A 17874-nucleotide genomic window follows, 5' to 3' on the forward strand; every position below is an offset into this window, starting at 1 on the left:
GCACTCAACCGCAGCATCTGTAGACTTTCCCAAACCAGGTGAATGCTCCATCAACTTGATCCATTTGGAGTCCACAGTCATTGCACCATGTGTCAGCGTTAGAACCTAGTATTAAGAGAACATACAGGTGGCACGGTTAGTGTGGTGGTTAGCACAATGCTATTATTGTACCAGCGACCTGGGTTCATATCTGGCACTGTCTATCTGCATTCGTATGTTCTCTCCATGACTGCATGGGTTTCCTCCAGGTGCTCCAGTTTTCTCCCACATTCTAAAAACGTACTGGCTAGTAGGTTAATTGGTCACATGGGTGTATTTGTGGTGTCGTGGGCTCGTGGGCCGGAAGGGCTTGTTACCGTTCTGTATTTCTAAATTAAACAATTCAAATCACTTTGAAAATAACAAAAGGATTGGACCATTCTGAATGTGAATTTATGAAAGGGAAACATATTTGATAAATCAGAATTAATTTGGGATTGTAACTCACAGGATCGATGGCAGAGTCAATGGATGTATTTCAGAAGACTCGAATATGGGACTGGAAAAGAGATGATTAAACCAAATGATAGTGAAGGCTTAGGGGTAAATGTTGCTGGGGGTTACTGGACATTAAACGTACGGATGGTGGGGTCTCAAGGGTAGTTACTGAGGCCCCATCTATTCACAATGTAGATCAGTGATTTAAACCAGAGTGTTTCAGGTTAACCACAGGGAAATCAAAGCTGTACGGTAGATAAACCATGACTTTATTTGGTGTTGATGCAAACTGAAACAAAGAAGATCTAATGGGAGCTAACTTCTTCCATCATCAAATGAACATCTTACAGAGATTTACACCACGGTAATAATTAACAATGGATTAAAGCCCAGTAGATGCGCTAATTGTCATGTCCAATCATTTCAATCACTGCGTCTGCAGACTTTCATGTTTTGCTCATGTTAAGAAAAGTTGGGGTGCCTCTAACTACATGTGTAACCTTGAGACAAAGAGTGTTCAGTATCATTCCACTGACACCATCGCACTGGATGGTGTCACTTTGACCTGTCTTGTCTCCTGATAACTAACCCGTTTACACCTGTGTCCTGTCAATGAGCAGCTGTATCTTTTGATATACGTATGTGATTATTATCTGCTATGTGAGAAATGTATTATATGTGTGTTGTTTTGTCTGGTTGTATTTGTACAGTCAGATCATATTAAACTTGAGCCGGGTTATTTTGTGCACCCCTTTTCTCAAAGTATCTCACTCAGACCTTCAAAGATCAAGGTTTGTTTATTTTATTGTCATGTAATAATACATTAAAAATGTAACATACATGATATACTTAACTTCAGCCTGCTGTAAGGCAGACAAAGAGTCGCCATTAGTATTGCCTGGCATCCCTTACAGTACGAGAGAAAGAGAAACAAGCAAATCCCTTCAGCCCCTGAACTGCACAGTCTCCTGCTTGATTCATCGGCAATATGTTCCAGATCCAAACCTCTGAAACGATCAGCAAGCCTTCAGCTAGAGGCCCTTCAAGGGCCCTTCTTGCCCTCAGCACCCTCTTAAATCCTGGATAGCTGGTTCCCTTTTCCTTTTTAAAATATTGTTATTGAGATTAACATAACAATCCTTGTACAAGATATTAATAAAGCAAGGCAAAATAATAACATATGCATAACATAAAATTAAGCACACAATATAACAAATTTTAAATTCCGTCCCTTATTATTAAATATAATTGTCTATTAAAATGATTATACGTATAAATCAGTGGGAGGCGGCGGCCCCAGTCCGGGCACAGGGAGAGCAGCAGCGGCCCCGGCCCCGGTCCGGGCGAAGGGTAGACGGCGGCGGCCCCGATACGGGCAGGAGCAAGGGGGAGACGGCGGCCCCGGCCTCGGTCGAGTGAGGCAGGCGGAGGCCCCGGTCCGGACAGGGAGTGGGAGGCGGCGGCCCCAGTCCAGGCACAGGGAGAGCAGCAGCGGCCCCGGCCCCGGTCCGGGCGAAGGGTAGACGGCGGCGGCCCCGATACGGGCAGGAGCAAGGGGGAGACGGCGGCCCCGGCCTCGGTCGAGTGAGGCAGGCGGAGGCCCCGGTCCGGGCAGGGAGTGGGAGGCGGTGGCCCCAGTCCAGGCACAGGGTGAACTGCGGCGGCCTCGGCCCCGGTCCGGGCAGTATGGACCGACCTAGGAGGGGAGGCAGACCCCTCCAGCCCGGGTAAGAAACCTGCATAGGAGAAGGCCACTCCGATATAAAACCTACGACCCAAGGACCTCGCTGCCACGTCCCAGCTTGCTTGGCCACGGCACACGAACCATGGGTGTAAAGGGTGGGGCCAGTACTGCGCGCACTGCACTCCACCTAAATCAGTTAAATACAATTATAACAAATCGCATTTACCTTAAAAAAATCTAAAAAAGGATATTATCCAGGATAATCAAGATTAAACCCCATAAATCCACTTATCTAAAAGGAAAAAACCCTAAAACTAATACTAATCTAATGCCTCCCTCTAGTCAAGGTTACAAGAAAAGTATAAAGCTGGATCGGGTTGTGACCTCCAGGAGATGGACGGATCAGCCCTAGAGCACCCAAATCACCTAAAACTGGCAATGATGTAGTATTCTATAAATGGTCCCCATAACTTCTCAAACTGAAATTTTTTATCTTTAATAATTATACCTAATTTTCTCTAAGCTTGGATATGTCATTACACCCTGCAGCCACTGTGCATGAGTCGGTGGGAGTTCATCTTTCCATTTCATTAAAACTGGTCATCTGTCCATCACTGTGCTCAAAGCTAAAACTTTCTCTTGAGTTGCTGATAAACGTTTATCCAGTTCACGTGAAAAACCAAACAGGACAGTTAAAGGGTATGGATCTAATTTAATCTTAAAAATCATTGACAGAATGAAAAATATTCTGCCATATCTTACTAATTTAGGACACTGCCAAAACATATGAATCAGTGAGGCTTCAAACATTTTACACTTTTCACAAAATGGATCAACATCTGCATAGAAGCAGGATAATTTGAGTTCAGATGTGTATTCTGTGTCTCACCTTAAATTGTAATAAACAATGTCTTACACAAAATGAAGATTCATTGATCAAACTAAGAGTGGAACACCAATCCTCATTTGAAAAAGTTATATTAAGATCACGTTCCCAATCATTCTTAATCTTAGCCATTGGGGCTAATCTTAAATCCAATAGATCAATATAAATACGTGATATCATTTCACTATATGAATAAATTGTAGATCAAAAAGTATGTCAAGAATATTTGAATTTGTGATTCGAGGAAAAGCGTTCAGTTTAGACTGAACAAAATTCCTAACTTGCAAATATCTAAAAAATTGTCTATTAGAAAGCTTGAATTTAACTGATAATTGTTCAAAAGTGATAGCTGGTTCCCATGTGCCAGTCTCCAGCAGCCTGCACCCCGTGTGGGGTCCCCCGATCACGTTTCCAACAGCATGCAGCCTATGTGGGATCCTCAGCCGCTGAGCCTCGCGCTAGTCCACCAACGTGGTCTCTGTCCTGTAGGGTTGACTGCTCTCTTTCTCCTTCTCAACGGGGGAGGGGGAAGGGGTGTTATCCCATTCTGCCCTATGCCAGTCTGCTGATTCCCTGGAATATGCAACCTCTCGTGGCCACTGCCAAGCACAGGTTACACCATCATGGGCACAGACCAACGCGGTTGTAGGATTTTACTTCCAAACACTGTTGGCTCCTTTATCGTGCCATTTAAAGCCTGTAGGCAGTCATTGGCATTAAGACCAAGTGAGTGAACCCTTCAGAGCAGGACTCATCTCTGTTCCACTCTTTCCCGGGTACACAGCAATGCTGCCGTTCCAGCGGCTCCAGCATCACCGCCATTGGTTTGGTTTTAGTGCGCATTTTGAGATTTAATACCAAACTCTTTGTAGTTCACTGCTCAGCCCTATTGTATTTTCCCCGAACAATTTGGCCAAACATCCCATAATACCTCATGTCCACATCATTTCCTCTCTACCATACAAGGTTATTCTCTATGTTCTATTTCAAAAGGAGTCACCCTGTCACATGGAGTCACATCTTGCAGATTTGTTGAATTTTTGAGAACAGTAATCAGGGGCTCTCAGGTTGGCAGAAACATAATTGCTGAAGTGAAACAGGACTGTTACTGCCAAAAGTTTTCAGATCAGAGGCCTGTGAGCAGTGGTGTGTCCCAGGGATCATTGCTGGGTCCCCAGTTTTTTGTCATATATATAAATTTAGAAGTACAGCACGGTAACAGGCCCTTCTAGCCCATGAGTCTGTGCCCCCCAAATATAACTCCCGTACATTTTTGAAGGGTGGGAGCAAACCAGAAGAGACACGGGGAGAACCTTACAGCTAGTAGCAGATTCAAACTGGGGTTCCTAGTGCTGTAATAGCAGAGTGTTAACCACTACACCCATAAATATATTAATGATTGAGGGTGGTGTGATTAGTACCATTAAAATTGGTTTTATAGTGGACAGTGAAGATTATAGCAGGATTGAGAAATAGAGGCAAGGAATGGCAGATAGAATTTAACTCAAATACTGTTGTCGGTATGGATTTGAAACTGGAAGGTCATGTTTCATAAATCCAATTGATGTTTTTGAAGATAGGACCAAGAGGATTGATGAGGGCAGAGTTGTAGATGTCGTATATATGGATTTCAGGAAGGCCTTCTATAAGGTTCCACACAGCAGGCTGCTTTGGAAGGTTCAATCGATCACATAGGATCAAAAGTGAAACAGCAGAATGGAGAGAAAATGGGCTTCATGGTAGAAAACAGACTTCCCAAAATGCAACTCCTCACATTTTTCTGTATTAAATTCTATCAACCATTCCTCTACCCACTTACCCAACTGACTAAGATCCCGCTGCAATCTTTGGCAACCCTTTTCATCATCTACAATACCAGACATTTTAGTGTCATCACAAACTTGCTAATCATGCCATGTACATTTTTCATCTAAATCATTGATAGATGACAAACAGCAATGGGCCCAGTACCAAATCCTGTGGCCCGCCACTGTCACAGGCCTCCAGTCCATAAACAAGCTGCACAAGACATTAGTGAGACTACATTTAGGCATTATTGTGGTTTACCCAGCTGCAGGAAGGATGCCATTGAGCAAGAGAGGGGGGAGAAAGTCACAAGAATGTTGTGAGTTATGAGGAAAACCTCAACAGGTTTGAGATTGGTTCCATTGAGTGTTGGAGACTGACTTTATAGGGGGCTGCATGGTTGGCAGAGTGAACCTGTTGACCATGGTGAACAGGTACTTTGCCACCCCTCCCCCCCGGAAGATTGGCAGCAGACTGACAACGTTCACATGGACATGCTCAAACCTCCTGTGGGTCAGCTGGAAGAGTTGAAGGGGGGGGGGGTCTTCATGTCCCTTTGGACTTTGGAGGTATGGCAGTCCATGCATGTCCTGGCCCAGTGCCCGACCTGCTTGCATAGGCTGTGCCAAGCAAATCTATCCACCTCCAGTTGGATGGTTGCCTGAAAGGATGGGTGGGCCAAACCATGTAGTGCGTCAAAAACGCGATGCCTCCAAGCTGCTGGAATGATGGGCCAGGGTTGGCTGGTGGACACGTCACAGAGGAACTTGCTGCCCGTTGGGCCAATGGAGATGTCCTCAAGTTGCAGGCCTGAAACTGTGGTGTGGTAGGCCAGCATTTCTTCATCCAGCTACTGTGCCTTGGTGAGCGCTGCATAGTCCAACCCTGGGGACAGGGAATGCACTGAGTGGATGGAGGTCTTGAGGACATTGCTAGGGTAGACAGGAATCTGGTAATACTCATGGATCAGGTTGACCTTGGAGAAGATGCGTGTCCAATGCAAATTGAATGTAGGGCACTGGGTACTGGTCAGCCATGGTGGCTTCATTGAGCCTTCTGTAGATGCCACATGGCCTCCATCCTCCAGCTGACTTGGGCACCACGTGCAGCAGAGAGGCACACAGGCTGTCTGAGTGCCGGATCATCCCTATCTCCTCCATTTTCCTGAACTCCTCCTTGGCGAGGTGGAGTTTGTCGGGTGGGATCCTGTGTGCCTGGGTGTGTAGCAGTGGTCCTTAAGTGGGAATTTGGTCCTGTACATCATGCTTAGAGGCATCTGTGAAGAACTACAGTATAATAATGGTTGGGAACTCCGCTAGTACTTTTGGCAAAATCACTGCCTGACAAAATCACGGAGTCCAGGTGTGGGGCCAGTAACTTGGTTTCATCGATCAAGAAGGTCTGGAAGGTCCTGGCATTCACCTGGCACCATCCCTTGAGGTCCACAAGGAGGCAGTGCGCCCGGAGGAAATCTGCACCCAGTAAAGACTGCGACACTGCTGCCAGCATAAAGGACCAAGTGCAGCTGAAACTGAACTGTAGTGGGATAGTTCGCGTGCCTATGTGTTGTTGGCAGTGGTGATCACTGGTCCTGACTTCCTGGTGCGGGTGTCGTGGCTCGAGGGAGGCAAGATGCTAACCTTTGCCCCTATGTCTATGAGGAACTTTCGCCCGGAGTGTTGGTCTCATAAGTAAATGAGGCTATCATGGTGGCCAGCCGCCATAGACATTATCAACGGCCGGCCTCAGCGTTTCCTGATAAAGAACAGGATGGCGGCAATGGTGGGTTTCTGAACCCTACTTTTGGTGGTAAAACAGCAATAGTGTGAACTGGGGTTACTCCCTGCTGTGGGCATCACCAGCTTCGTTGTTTGCATGACGAAGGCCCAGGCCTTAGGGAGTGATGCAGCAACTTGGTTAATGGAGGGCCCGCCATGCTGTTTGGTGTGCCACAGGATATCTGCATGGGCCACTACTTTGGTTGGGTCATTAATATCATCGTCAGAGATGAGGAAGTGGATATTTTATGGCATCTGCTTGAGAAAGACTTGTTTGAACTGTAAACATGGCTAATGGCCGTCTACTAGTGTCAGCATCTTGTTCGTTAAGGCCAATGACGCACATTCGCCTAGGCCGTCCATGTGGAGCAACCACACTGCGCGCTCACAGCGGGAGAGGCCAAAAGTACGGATCAAGAGCGCCTTGATTATTTTATACCCGTCCACAACCGGTAGCTGGTATAGGAATTCAATGATGTGGCCTGCTGTTTCCTGGTCGAGTGAACTGACCATAGTAGTACTTTGTGGCATCTGAGATGATTTGCCTGACCTGGAATTGGGCTTCAGCCTGTTCAAACCAGACCTGCAGCTGCGAGGTCCAGAAAGTTGGCAGTTTCAGTGAAACTGCAGTCTGCATGCTTGGGTCCAAATGCCGTTTGGACCATGAGGGTCACCAATGTAGTCACACTGGGCATGCAACGAGCAAAAGAACAACGCAGAGTCGAAAGTGAGTTGAATCAAATGACTTTAATCCAACTCTTGCGTGCACTTAAATCCATCAAAGCCCGATGACACTTGCGTCCCCTGGGTCCTTTATGACATCAGCCGCCAGCTAAGCTGTGGACTTGCCCCGCACCTGGAGCTCTCACAGCCAGATCTTGCCCTTGACTCTGTGAGCCGGTTCTCCTATTGCGTTGGCGAGATGCCACAGCATATTTATTTTATATCATTTTTTATGTATGTATGTTATTACTATGTGCAGTATGAGAAATGTTTTGTGTGTGTAAATTGGTGCAGTGTGAGGGGAAGTTCATGTGCAGGAATGGTGAGCAGTTACAAGGGAAACTACGCGTTGACCTTTTCGACGGAAGAGTTGAGTAGAAGAAAAGAAGACAAAACTCTGCAGTTCTGAAAGGTGGGGAGACTATACCTGAGATATCGTGCGCCAGCCTGGTCTCTTGACCTGAGGAAAGACAGATTTGAGATTAAACAAGTGTGGCGAAGGTTCACCAGATCGGCTCCTGGGATGGAGGGTTTGTGCAGTGAGAAGAAGTTAAGAGGCTGGGCCTAGAGTCTCTTGAGTTTTGACAAAGAAGCGATAGTGTTGAAACATACAAAGTCCTTTCAGGGCTTGACAGGTGGATGTGGCCCTCAGGTACCATAACAAGTGTAACTGCCTCAAAATGATTGGAGTGAGAAAGAATTTCTTCACTTCACCCAGAGGATGGTGAATCCTGGGAATTTTCTGCCTGGAATACACTCAGTCATTGAGTGTATTCAGACAAAGGTAGAGAGATGAGATAGGTTGAGGAAAAGGGGATCAATGTGGGGAAGTGGGTGCTGAACTGAACTTAAAGAAGGCACTGCTGGCCCAACATGTCAACCTTCAGCACCATCCAGGACATTCTCTTCTCTCACTGTTGCCATCAGGAAAGAGGTGTAGGTGCCACAAGACCCATACCTCCAGGTTCAGGAACAGTTGCTACCCCTCTTCCATCAGACTCTTAAATGATAAACTCAATCAGAGACTCATTTAGGACCTTACTTTGCACATTATTTCTGAATTTTTTTTTCAGTTTTGCAGCCAATTTGTTTACATTTCTCTCTTTTGTATATGATCTTTTTTCTTGAGTTCAGTTTAGTTACCTATAAGTAAAAATTCTGCCTTGCCTGCAGGAAAAAGAATCTGAAAATAAAATTTGAATAAATAAATGAATTTTGCACAGACCTAAAATGGGAATGATAAGAGAATACCTTTTGCATCTGGAGGATAATCTAAAATAATAATGCCAAGCAAACATGTTTGGGCATTGTTTTAACTGAGGTATCACAGGGGCCAGTTTATACAGGACAAGACTCCATCCATAGCAATATTTAAGAAAAAAAATGCATAGATGCATGAAGAGGATGGGTTTAAAGGGATATGGACCAAATGCAGGCAGGTGGAACTAGTGTGGGTGGGACATTTTGGGCAGTCTGGGGAAATTGAGTTAAAGGGCCTGCTTCTAGGCTATCTGACTCCGTGACTGTGACTGATACAAGCCAATCTGAGGGAGGGAATTGCCCCTGTTTTCCAGGTCAAGGTAAACTCAAGCAGAGTTACCACTGGAGAAGTCCAGGTGGTGCAACTTCTGAACCTACAGTCTTTTGGATATGGAGAAATAATTGAGTATTGTGTGTCATTATAAACTACCAGGAGTTGAGTGATTGGTTAGAATCTGCACAATGTCTATGGTATCCAGTTCTGCTTCAGCAGCCTGGAGATGCAGGTGGTGTGAAGCCAATTGCAAGCACACACTATCACCCTCATCTGGAGTATGGGAGAGCATTAACTCTGACTGTTCTTTTTTCACAAGGTTCTTCGTTGAACGTAAATAATTGTTTTTACCGCTTGACTGGTTGATGACACTGAGCAGATAAATTGGTGAAGAGAAACAGAAAATGCTGGAAACCCTCAGCAGGATGCAGCAGTGGTCAAAAGAGAAACAGAGTTAATATTTAATCAGAACTGACAATTAGTCCACCAGCCATTTTCCAAATTTCCACACGATGGTTAAGGAGGCCACTTGGCCCATCAAGTCCATGCTGGCTCAAGAATCATTCCCATTCTTTCGCTAATTTTTTCACTAATTTTCCTTGTTGTCTATCTTCCCCACAATCTGATCTGGTATTAGATGCAAATTACAGCAGCCAATCATCAAAGCAGGTTGTGATGTCCTTGGCATGTGGAAGGAATCCAGAGCTCCAAGTGAAATCCCAGGTGGACACAGGAAGGACGTGCAAACTTCACTCAAACCACCTGAAAGGGTTGTCATGTCGTTACAAGTAGAAGATTCTCCCATGGACTCCTGGATTCATGCAGCATTGACCAGACCCTTCAGCCCTACTCGTCCATGCCGACCAAATTGGCATCCTGGGATCGTGCCATTTGTCTCCATGGCCCAGATCTTTTTAAGCCTTCGCTGTCCATCCATCTGTCCAACTGTCTTTCAAAGGTGGTCATTATGTCCTGCTGCTACAGTTTCTTCTGGCAGCTCATTCCAAATGTAGGCAAATCTTGCTCTTCAGGGGCCTCTCACGTCTTTTCTCTCTCACTTTAAACTAAAGCCCTCAAGTTCTAGAATCATCTAACCTGGGAAATACATTGTGAGCATTCACTTTATCTTGTCTTCGTCACCACCCTGTCCATCTGATTCATCACTTCCACTGAACTATTCTCTCTAGGGCTTCACCATTCACCATTCACTGTTGGCTGAAGGAATCCCAGAAATTATTGCGTCAAAGTCGAAGTTCAGCTTTATTGTCAAAGTACGTCACATACAATCTTGAGATTCTTTTTCCTGTGGGCCAGGCAGAATTTCTACTTGTTGGCAGTGTAAAAAAACTACTCAAGAAAAGATACGTACACAAAAGAGAGAAATGTAAACAAACTGTGCAATACAGAAATGAAATAAATATATATGCATAAAAAATGTGTAAAGTAAGAGTCCTTAAAAGAGTCTCTGATTGAGCCTGTCATTTAGGAGTCTGATGATGGAGGGGTAGCAATTGTTCCTAACCTGGTGGTATGTGTTTTGTGGTATCTATACCTCTTTCCAGGGTGATGTGGATCCTTGATGATTGCTGCTGCTCTCCAACACCAGCGTTTCATGTAGATTTTCTTGATGGTAGGGAGAGTTTTTCCAATGATTGTGCACCTACCAATCAGTTATGAATCTAATTAATGAGCCCCCCTATGATCGAGCTTTCCATACTATCCAGCCCTAGAAGGACCTTGTCATGGTCCATGTAGACAACGTCTACCACCCTGCCTTCATCAGTTGTCACCTCTTTGAAATGATCTCCCATGCACAAACCATGCTGACCTACCACTAATCAATTGCTGACTATCCAAATGCCACTAACTCCTCAGAATCTCCACCAATTTTCCAACCACTAACACCAAGCTCACCAGCCTCTCGTTTCCCCAGCTCATCCTTGCTGTCCCTTTTTAAATGATGGCACAACTTTAGCCACCCTCCAATCTTCTGGCACTTAACCCAAAGCCAAAGAGAATGAAAATATCTCAGCAAAGGCCTTTGTAATTTCTTCCATAATTTCTCCTGATGTTCAAGGATGCTCTTCATTAGGACCTGGGGATTTAATGCATTCCAAGATTGCCAACAACTCCTTGCTGGAGCTTTTAATGTGCTCCAAGAGAACACAACTTGTTTGCTCCAATTACTTGGTTTCCTCCATCTTCATAGAAAAGACTGATGACAAATATCACCCATCTCTTGTGACTCAAATTGCAAGAAGGGTGGCTGGGGACTACTCCCCCAAGCCACCCTTTTACTCTTCATATACCTTGAGATTCTCTTCCAATTTTCCTTTATCCTGCCCTGACAGATCCATGTCTTATTCTGACTTCCCCCACTGATTTCCCTCTTCAGTGGATTCCTCCACCAATTACATCGAGGCCTACAAATGATACCTCTACGATGGGTAAAAGATTTGGACCATCTGCCCTTTCCCTCCCATAATCTTATATAGTTCTATCAGGTCATCCCTCAGCCTCCTTCACTCCAGGGGAAACAAGCCCAGCCTGTTCAATCTCTCACATTAAGTCCTCTAATCCAGGTAACGTCCTGCTGAATGACTTCATCTCTCTCTAGTGCAACCATTTCTTTCCTTGAGTGATGCGACGAGAACTGCACACAATACCCCAGGTGCAACCTAACCAGTGTTTTGTAAAATTATAACACCCCAACTCTTATATTCCATGTCTTGACAAGCATGTCAATTGGCTTCTTCACCACCTTACTTACCTCTTTTGCCACTTTCGGAGCACTCTGGTCAGACTCCAAGGTCTCCCAGTTCATCAGCATTAATTACATCATTGATGTTTCCTTTTCCTCTATTGAAGACATTCACTGGGAAAGTTGCTTAAATAAGGGTCAATGAATTATCAAGGTTCCCTACCATCTATCACACAGTAACTTTGATCTACTACCATCAGGAAAGAGGTACGTGAGCATCAAAAGAATCAACATATAGGGACAGGATGTTAGTATAGTGGTTAGCGCAACTCTGTAATAGCACCAGTGACACGGGTTCAAATCCAGCGCTGTCTGTAAGGAGTTTGTACATTCTCCCTGTGTCTGTGTTGGATTCCTCCCACCCTTCAAAACGTACAGGGGTGTAATTGGACACACAGGCCCATGGGCTGAAAGGGCCTGTTACCGTGCTGTATGTCTAAAATCAATTTAAAAATCAGGATGCCAGGCTGGGAAATAGCTTCTTCCCTCAGGCTGTGAGATTGTGAGCCTGTATCCTTGGGGCTCTTATAAATGAAGTGAGTAAATTATTCCAAAGTGTTTATACATATTCATTTTCTATTAGATTTTTATTTAAATTTGTGGTTATTATATGCCATGTATTGTGTGTGTATGTGTTCACTGTTCGTCTGATTATATAACTCGTGTGAACTCGGGCCCTTTCATTCACTGTTGAAAGATAAATGAAAGGCATTAAGGAATGTTTCCGTTCTTTGCATCCCAACATGTGTCACATCGCACTTATTGGGATTAAATCCACCTGGCATTTCTGCTGCATTGAAAGTTTTCACGAGAATTGATTTGCCTTTTTTATTTCACCATTCATGAAATGACTTCTTGACATCTTGAGATTTGCCACATTAAATCACTATATTAACAGGGCCTAAAGATCCTGTAGGATTTCCAGGAGATAGAAGGATACCCCACTCCCCAGAAAGGAACAGTGTGTGTGTGAATGGATTTAGGTGAGTAGGGGTTGTACAGGTCCCCTCCCGGATCCAGCAGCACAGTGAGGTCCAAGATGGCAGGGGGAAGTTCTGTTACAGTGAATCGCCAGACCAAGCTTCAATGCAAGGAATGCCCTTTTCGCGTTTCCTGGCACGTGTTTGCTAGATGGCTGTTGACCCTACAAGAGGGTTCATCTGCCCTTTAACAGATCTTGTTTTTCATCCTGCATAGGGTCTAGCCACTCTGCACCAGGCAAGCCTGGTGGGGGAGCTGACCATGTGACAGGTAGTACTGGGTTAGTATAGTGGTTAGTGCAATTCTGTAATAGCACCAGTGACACGGGTTCAAATCCAGCCTGTGAGTCCTGTGAGCCGTGTGCAGGGAGTTCCCTTTAAGTTGTATGAAAGATATTAACAGTGAAAAGGCTGTGCTTCCCACCGGCAAAGGGGGCTTTAACCAGCTTCACTGATCATGCAGCCTTGTCTGTGTCTGAGCAAACCCATCAGGCATACACATGATCCAAAGGCAATTAGATCACTATGGCCATAGAGAACAACTAGTTCACCAAAATCAACAGAAAGGAGGATCTTTCATGGTCCCAATACACTAATGGCATCGTGAAGAAAGCACGTCAGTGCCTCCGCTTCCTCAGAACTTTGAGGAGGTTTGATATGACTTTGGAAACCCTGGCAAATTTCTACAGAAGTGTAGTGGAAAATGTACTGACCGGCTGCATCATGGCTTGGTATGGGAACACCAGTACCCCTGAATGTAAAGCCCTGCAAAAGGTAATGGACACAGCCCAGAACATCACAGGCAAAACCCTCCCCACCATTGAGAACATCTACAGGGAATGCTGTCATCGGAGGGCAGCAGCAATCATCAAAGACCCACACCACCCAGCACACACTCTATTCTTGCTGCTGCCATTAGGTAACACAAGACTCACACCACCAGGTTCAGGAACGGCTGCTACCCCTCCACCGTCAGACTCCTCAACAACAAATTCCATCAGGGACTCCTTTAAGGACTCACACTTTTGTACTTTATTGAATTTTTCCTTTCTGTATTGCATCTTCAGTTTGTTTACATTTCTTGATTTGTTTACATATGTATGTTATGCACAGTTTGTTTAGCATTACTATAAAACTATCCAGCACAGAAACAGGGCCTTTTGGCCCTTCTAGTCCGTGCCAAATTATTTTTTTCCTAGTCCCACTGACCTACACCATCCATGTATCTGTCCCAATTTTTCTTAAATGTTAAAATTGAGCCCACATTCACCACTTCACCTGGCAGTTTGTTCCACATTCCCACCACTCTGTGTGAAGAAGTTCCCCCTAAACTTTTCCCCTTTCATCCTTAACCCATATCCTCTGGTTTGTATCTCACCTACCCTCGGTGGAAAAAGCCTATCTACATTTCCCCCTCATAATTTTAGTTACCTCTATCAAATCTCTCCTCATTCTCCTACACTCCAGGGAATAAAATCCTCACTGTTTAACCTTTCCCTGTAACTCAGTTCCTGAAGTCCAGGCAACGCCCTAATAAATCTTCTCTGCATTCTTTCTATCTTATTGATATCTTTCCTGTAATTAGGTGACCAAAACTACGCACAAAACTCCAAATTGGGGTCACCAATATTTTATACAACTTGACCATAACATTCCAACTCCTATACTCAGTACTTTGATTTAGAAAGGCAAATATGCCAAAAGCTCTCTTTACAATCCTATCTACCTGTGACACCACTTTCAAGGAATGATGTATCTGTATTCCCAGATCCCTCTGTTCTACCATTTACTGTTTAGATCCTTTCTTGTTTTGTCCTTCCAAAAGGACACTTGTCTGCATTAAATTCCATCTGCCATTTTTCAGTCTATTTTTCCAGCTGGTCCAGATCCCTCTGCAAGCTTTGAAAACCTTCATCACTGTCCACGACACCTCCAATCTGAGTGTCACCTGCAAATATGATGATCCAATTTACCACATTATCATCCAAATCATTAATATAGATGACAAACAACAAGGGTCCCAGCACTGATCCTTGAGGAACCCCACTAGTCACAAGAAGTGGTAATTCTGCTTCACCCACAGGAAAAAGATTCTCAGGGTTGTATGTGACGTCATGCATGTACTCTGACAAGAAATCTGAAATGAAATTCATCCATCACACACTACACAATGGAATTTCAGCTCCAATCTTGTGTTATTACTGTTCTCTTACAATGCCAATGGCTTGACGTGGGGTAGTAGTGATTGAGCAATGCAGCCCAAACAGGTTGCTTCCAGTCACAGGTTCATACAGAATTAAGTGGGCATGTTCCAAAGTGTTCATGGAGCTGTTGGAGCCAGAACCCTCACTGTGACAGTCTGTGCCTTGTGTTCTTGCTGAACATTGCCTCTCAGAAACTGGTGAAGACAAAAAAAGAAATAAACATGAGATAATTGTGGTTTTGGGTGGAACAACTAATCAATGTTGTAGATATTTTTAATTTTAGCTTTTCTATTCAAGGAATTTTGCTGATCTGTGGGCTGCTTGGACAATCTTTCAGTGAACTCAGCTGGTACCTTCTGTTTTGCAACAGATCAGAGCGAATTCAGTAGAAAGCATGGGACAAAATATGCAAAGCTTGCTGTCTCCAAACACCTCGATGTGGTTGTTTCTGCTCCTTTCACACAGCCGAGTTAAAAGTCATCCACCCGATAGAGACTCGAAGACTCACACAGTGCACCAAGGGCTCTGGGACAGGGATGTTACTTGGTACCACTGGGACATGATGCCCTGGAGTTTTAGATGTTGAGGATCCACAGAGACTACACAGCTGACATTGCCATCTTGAGTCACAGGAGTTGTTGTCTCGGACCATGGTAAATGGCATAAGCCTGTGAACAGCGTCAACGAGGCAAGCAGAATGAACTTCGCACTGACTAGACTGACCACTCAGACCACACCGTCACTCTGACTGTACTGACCACAGTGACTACACTACTCACACTGACCGCACAGGCCACATCAACTACACTGACCATACCAATGGCACTGACCACACTGACGGCACCAACAGCTCTAACCATACCATCACTGACCACACTATTCACACTGACCACACTGGAGGGCACAGCCTCAGAATAGAAAAGTGTTCCTTTGGAACAGAGATGAGGAAGAAGTTCTTTACCCAGAGAGTGGTGAATCTGCAAAATAGATTGCTGTGAATGGCTGTGGAGGTCAAATCAATGAATATATTTAAGATGGATGAAGACAGATTCTTGATCAGGAAGAAAATCAAGGGTTACAGAAAGAAGGCAGGAGAAAAGGACAAGGACAGTAAATCAGCCATGATGGAATGATGAGGCAGACTCAATAGGCCAAATGTCCTTATAGTCTTAGTGTAAAGCAGCAGAATTTTACATTAATCGGGTATCATGCGTGGTGGAGACACATGGACTGAAGTGCCTGTTAATTTAAATTTAGAAATCCAGCATGGTAACAGGCTCTTCTGGCCCACAAGCCGACATCGCCAAAATATACCCATGTGATCAATTCATGTACTAACCTTGTACGTTTTTGGAACATGGGAGGAAACCAGAGCACCTGGATGAAAGCCATGCAGGTCATGGAGAGAATGTACAAACTCTTCACAGACCGTGGCAGATTCAAATTTGGGTGGCTGGCTCTGGAGATAGACAAGGTTGAAGGTATAAGGGGATATGGAGAGAGACTGGATAAGAATGGGGGTACCAGGTAGGATGGGTGAACAGGGCAGGCACAGGCAGATTGAGAATTAAATAGATGAGATGGGGTTTATGTGGCTGGACACTGAGTGAGACTGGCCAATGGCGGTCTGGGCAAAGACTAGATTAAACACAAAGGAATGTTAATGGATGGGTGCAGAGTAAGACTGAATATTAAAGGGATGGGAACTATGAAATTACAATGGTCATTAAATGGGAAAGTACTTGGGGCCTTTGGGATCCATGGTATTTTGGCTAATTGCATCCAAAATAGCCTGTGACCAGAGGTGCATGACAGGGATCACTGCTGGGACCCACAATCCTTGTTAGATAAATAAGAATCAGGATATGAATGTAGGAGCTAGGATTTGTTAGTTCCCTGGTGACACAGGATTGGTGATTTGTTCACAGTGAGGGATAGTCTTGGGCCACATGATTAGAGGGATGAGTTGAGCGATAAGAGGTTTAACCCTAATAACTACTGTATGTGTTGAGGCTAATAAGGTTTGGATATAAACAATAAATGATAGGACCCTCAAACTTTTATACACCCATAAGGTCACTCCAAAGAAAAAAGGAAGGTCCAGCCCATGCAACCTGCCTGTACAACTTTATGCCTCCTGTCCCAAGATGATCTTTCCTGCACACTCTCCAGTTCAGTGACATCTATCCTGCAGCTGAACCACCAGACCTGGCGACCAGGGTGCATGACTGAGTGCTGCAGTCAGACAATCTCTGGTACTAAACATCTCGCTCTTGGTCCCTCAGAGGCAGCCACAAAGAAGTTACGGAGCAACATCCGGAGAAGCACAGAGACAGGGATCGCAGTGGAAATGCGGAACAGGGTGACCCGGCAGGGCAGCCGAGAGTCGACGGATGGCAGCACCAACAGCAACAGTTCAGATGGCAAGTGAGTCTCCATCCGGGCCAAGCGGTGCCTCCAGGGAGCTGGACAATCCCTCTGCATGTGCTTTGGTAGATCCTGCCAGTGTTCCAGAGTCCTTCAGTCCACCATGTCCACCTACATTCTCCAACCAGATGGCATCAACAATGACTTCCAATTTGCGTTACCCCTTCTCTTTTTCCCTACACCTTTCTTCCTGCTCCCTACCTGATGAAGAGCCCAGGCCCAAAATGTTTTTATCTTTTACTTCCTATAGATGCTGCATGACCTGCTGAGTTTCTTCAGCATCTGAGGGCAAGGGGTCAAAGGTTTAGAGGGGATCTGAGGAAGAATTGTTCTCTCCAAGAGGGTGGTTGGAATCTGGTACACCTGGCCTCAGAAGATGCTGGAAGCTGATTCAGTATACAGATGAGTATTTGAATAACCAAGCATTACAGGCCATTATCCACATGCTGGTAAATGGGATGAGTGTAGACAGAGTTAAACAAGGAAGTTTGCAGGTGCAGGGATCAAGTGCAACACACAAATGTGCTGGAGAAACTCAGCAGGTCACGCAGTGTCCATAGGAAGTAACCAATGTTTCAGACCTAGGCCCTTCTGTAGGAATAATCAAAAATGGG

At 44.9% G+C, this 17874-nt stretch overlaps 1 protein-coding gene across 4 annotated transcripts in view; it reads left to right on the top strand.

The window, feature by feature from the left end:
- The window catches only part of LOC138741606 (regulating synaptic membrane exocytosis protein 3-like), a 172519-nt gene that overhangs the window by 114850 nt on the left and 39795 nt on the right, over positions 1 to 17874 (top strand). For all 4 annotated transcript variants that reach the window (XM_069895927.1, XM_069895925.1, XM_069895924.1 and 1 more), the window contains one exon: positions 17119 to 17260. In XM_069895927.1, the coding sequence (XP_069752028.1) occupies positions 17119 to 17260 (142 nt within the window). The remainder of the gene's footprint in view (positions 1 to 17118; positions 17261 to 17874) is intronic.

The sequence above is a fragment of the Narcine bancroftii genome, chromosome 8 (genome assembly GCF_036971445.1).
Source record: "Narcine bancroftii isolate sNarBan1 chromosome 8, sNarBan1.hap1, whole genome shotgun sequence".
Lineage (NCBI taxonomy): Eukaryota > Metazoa > Chordata > Chondrichthyes > Torpediniformes > Narcinidae > Narcine > Narcine bancroftii.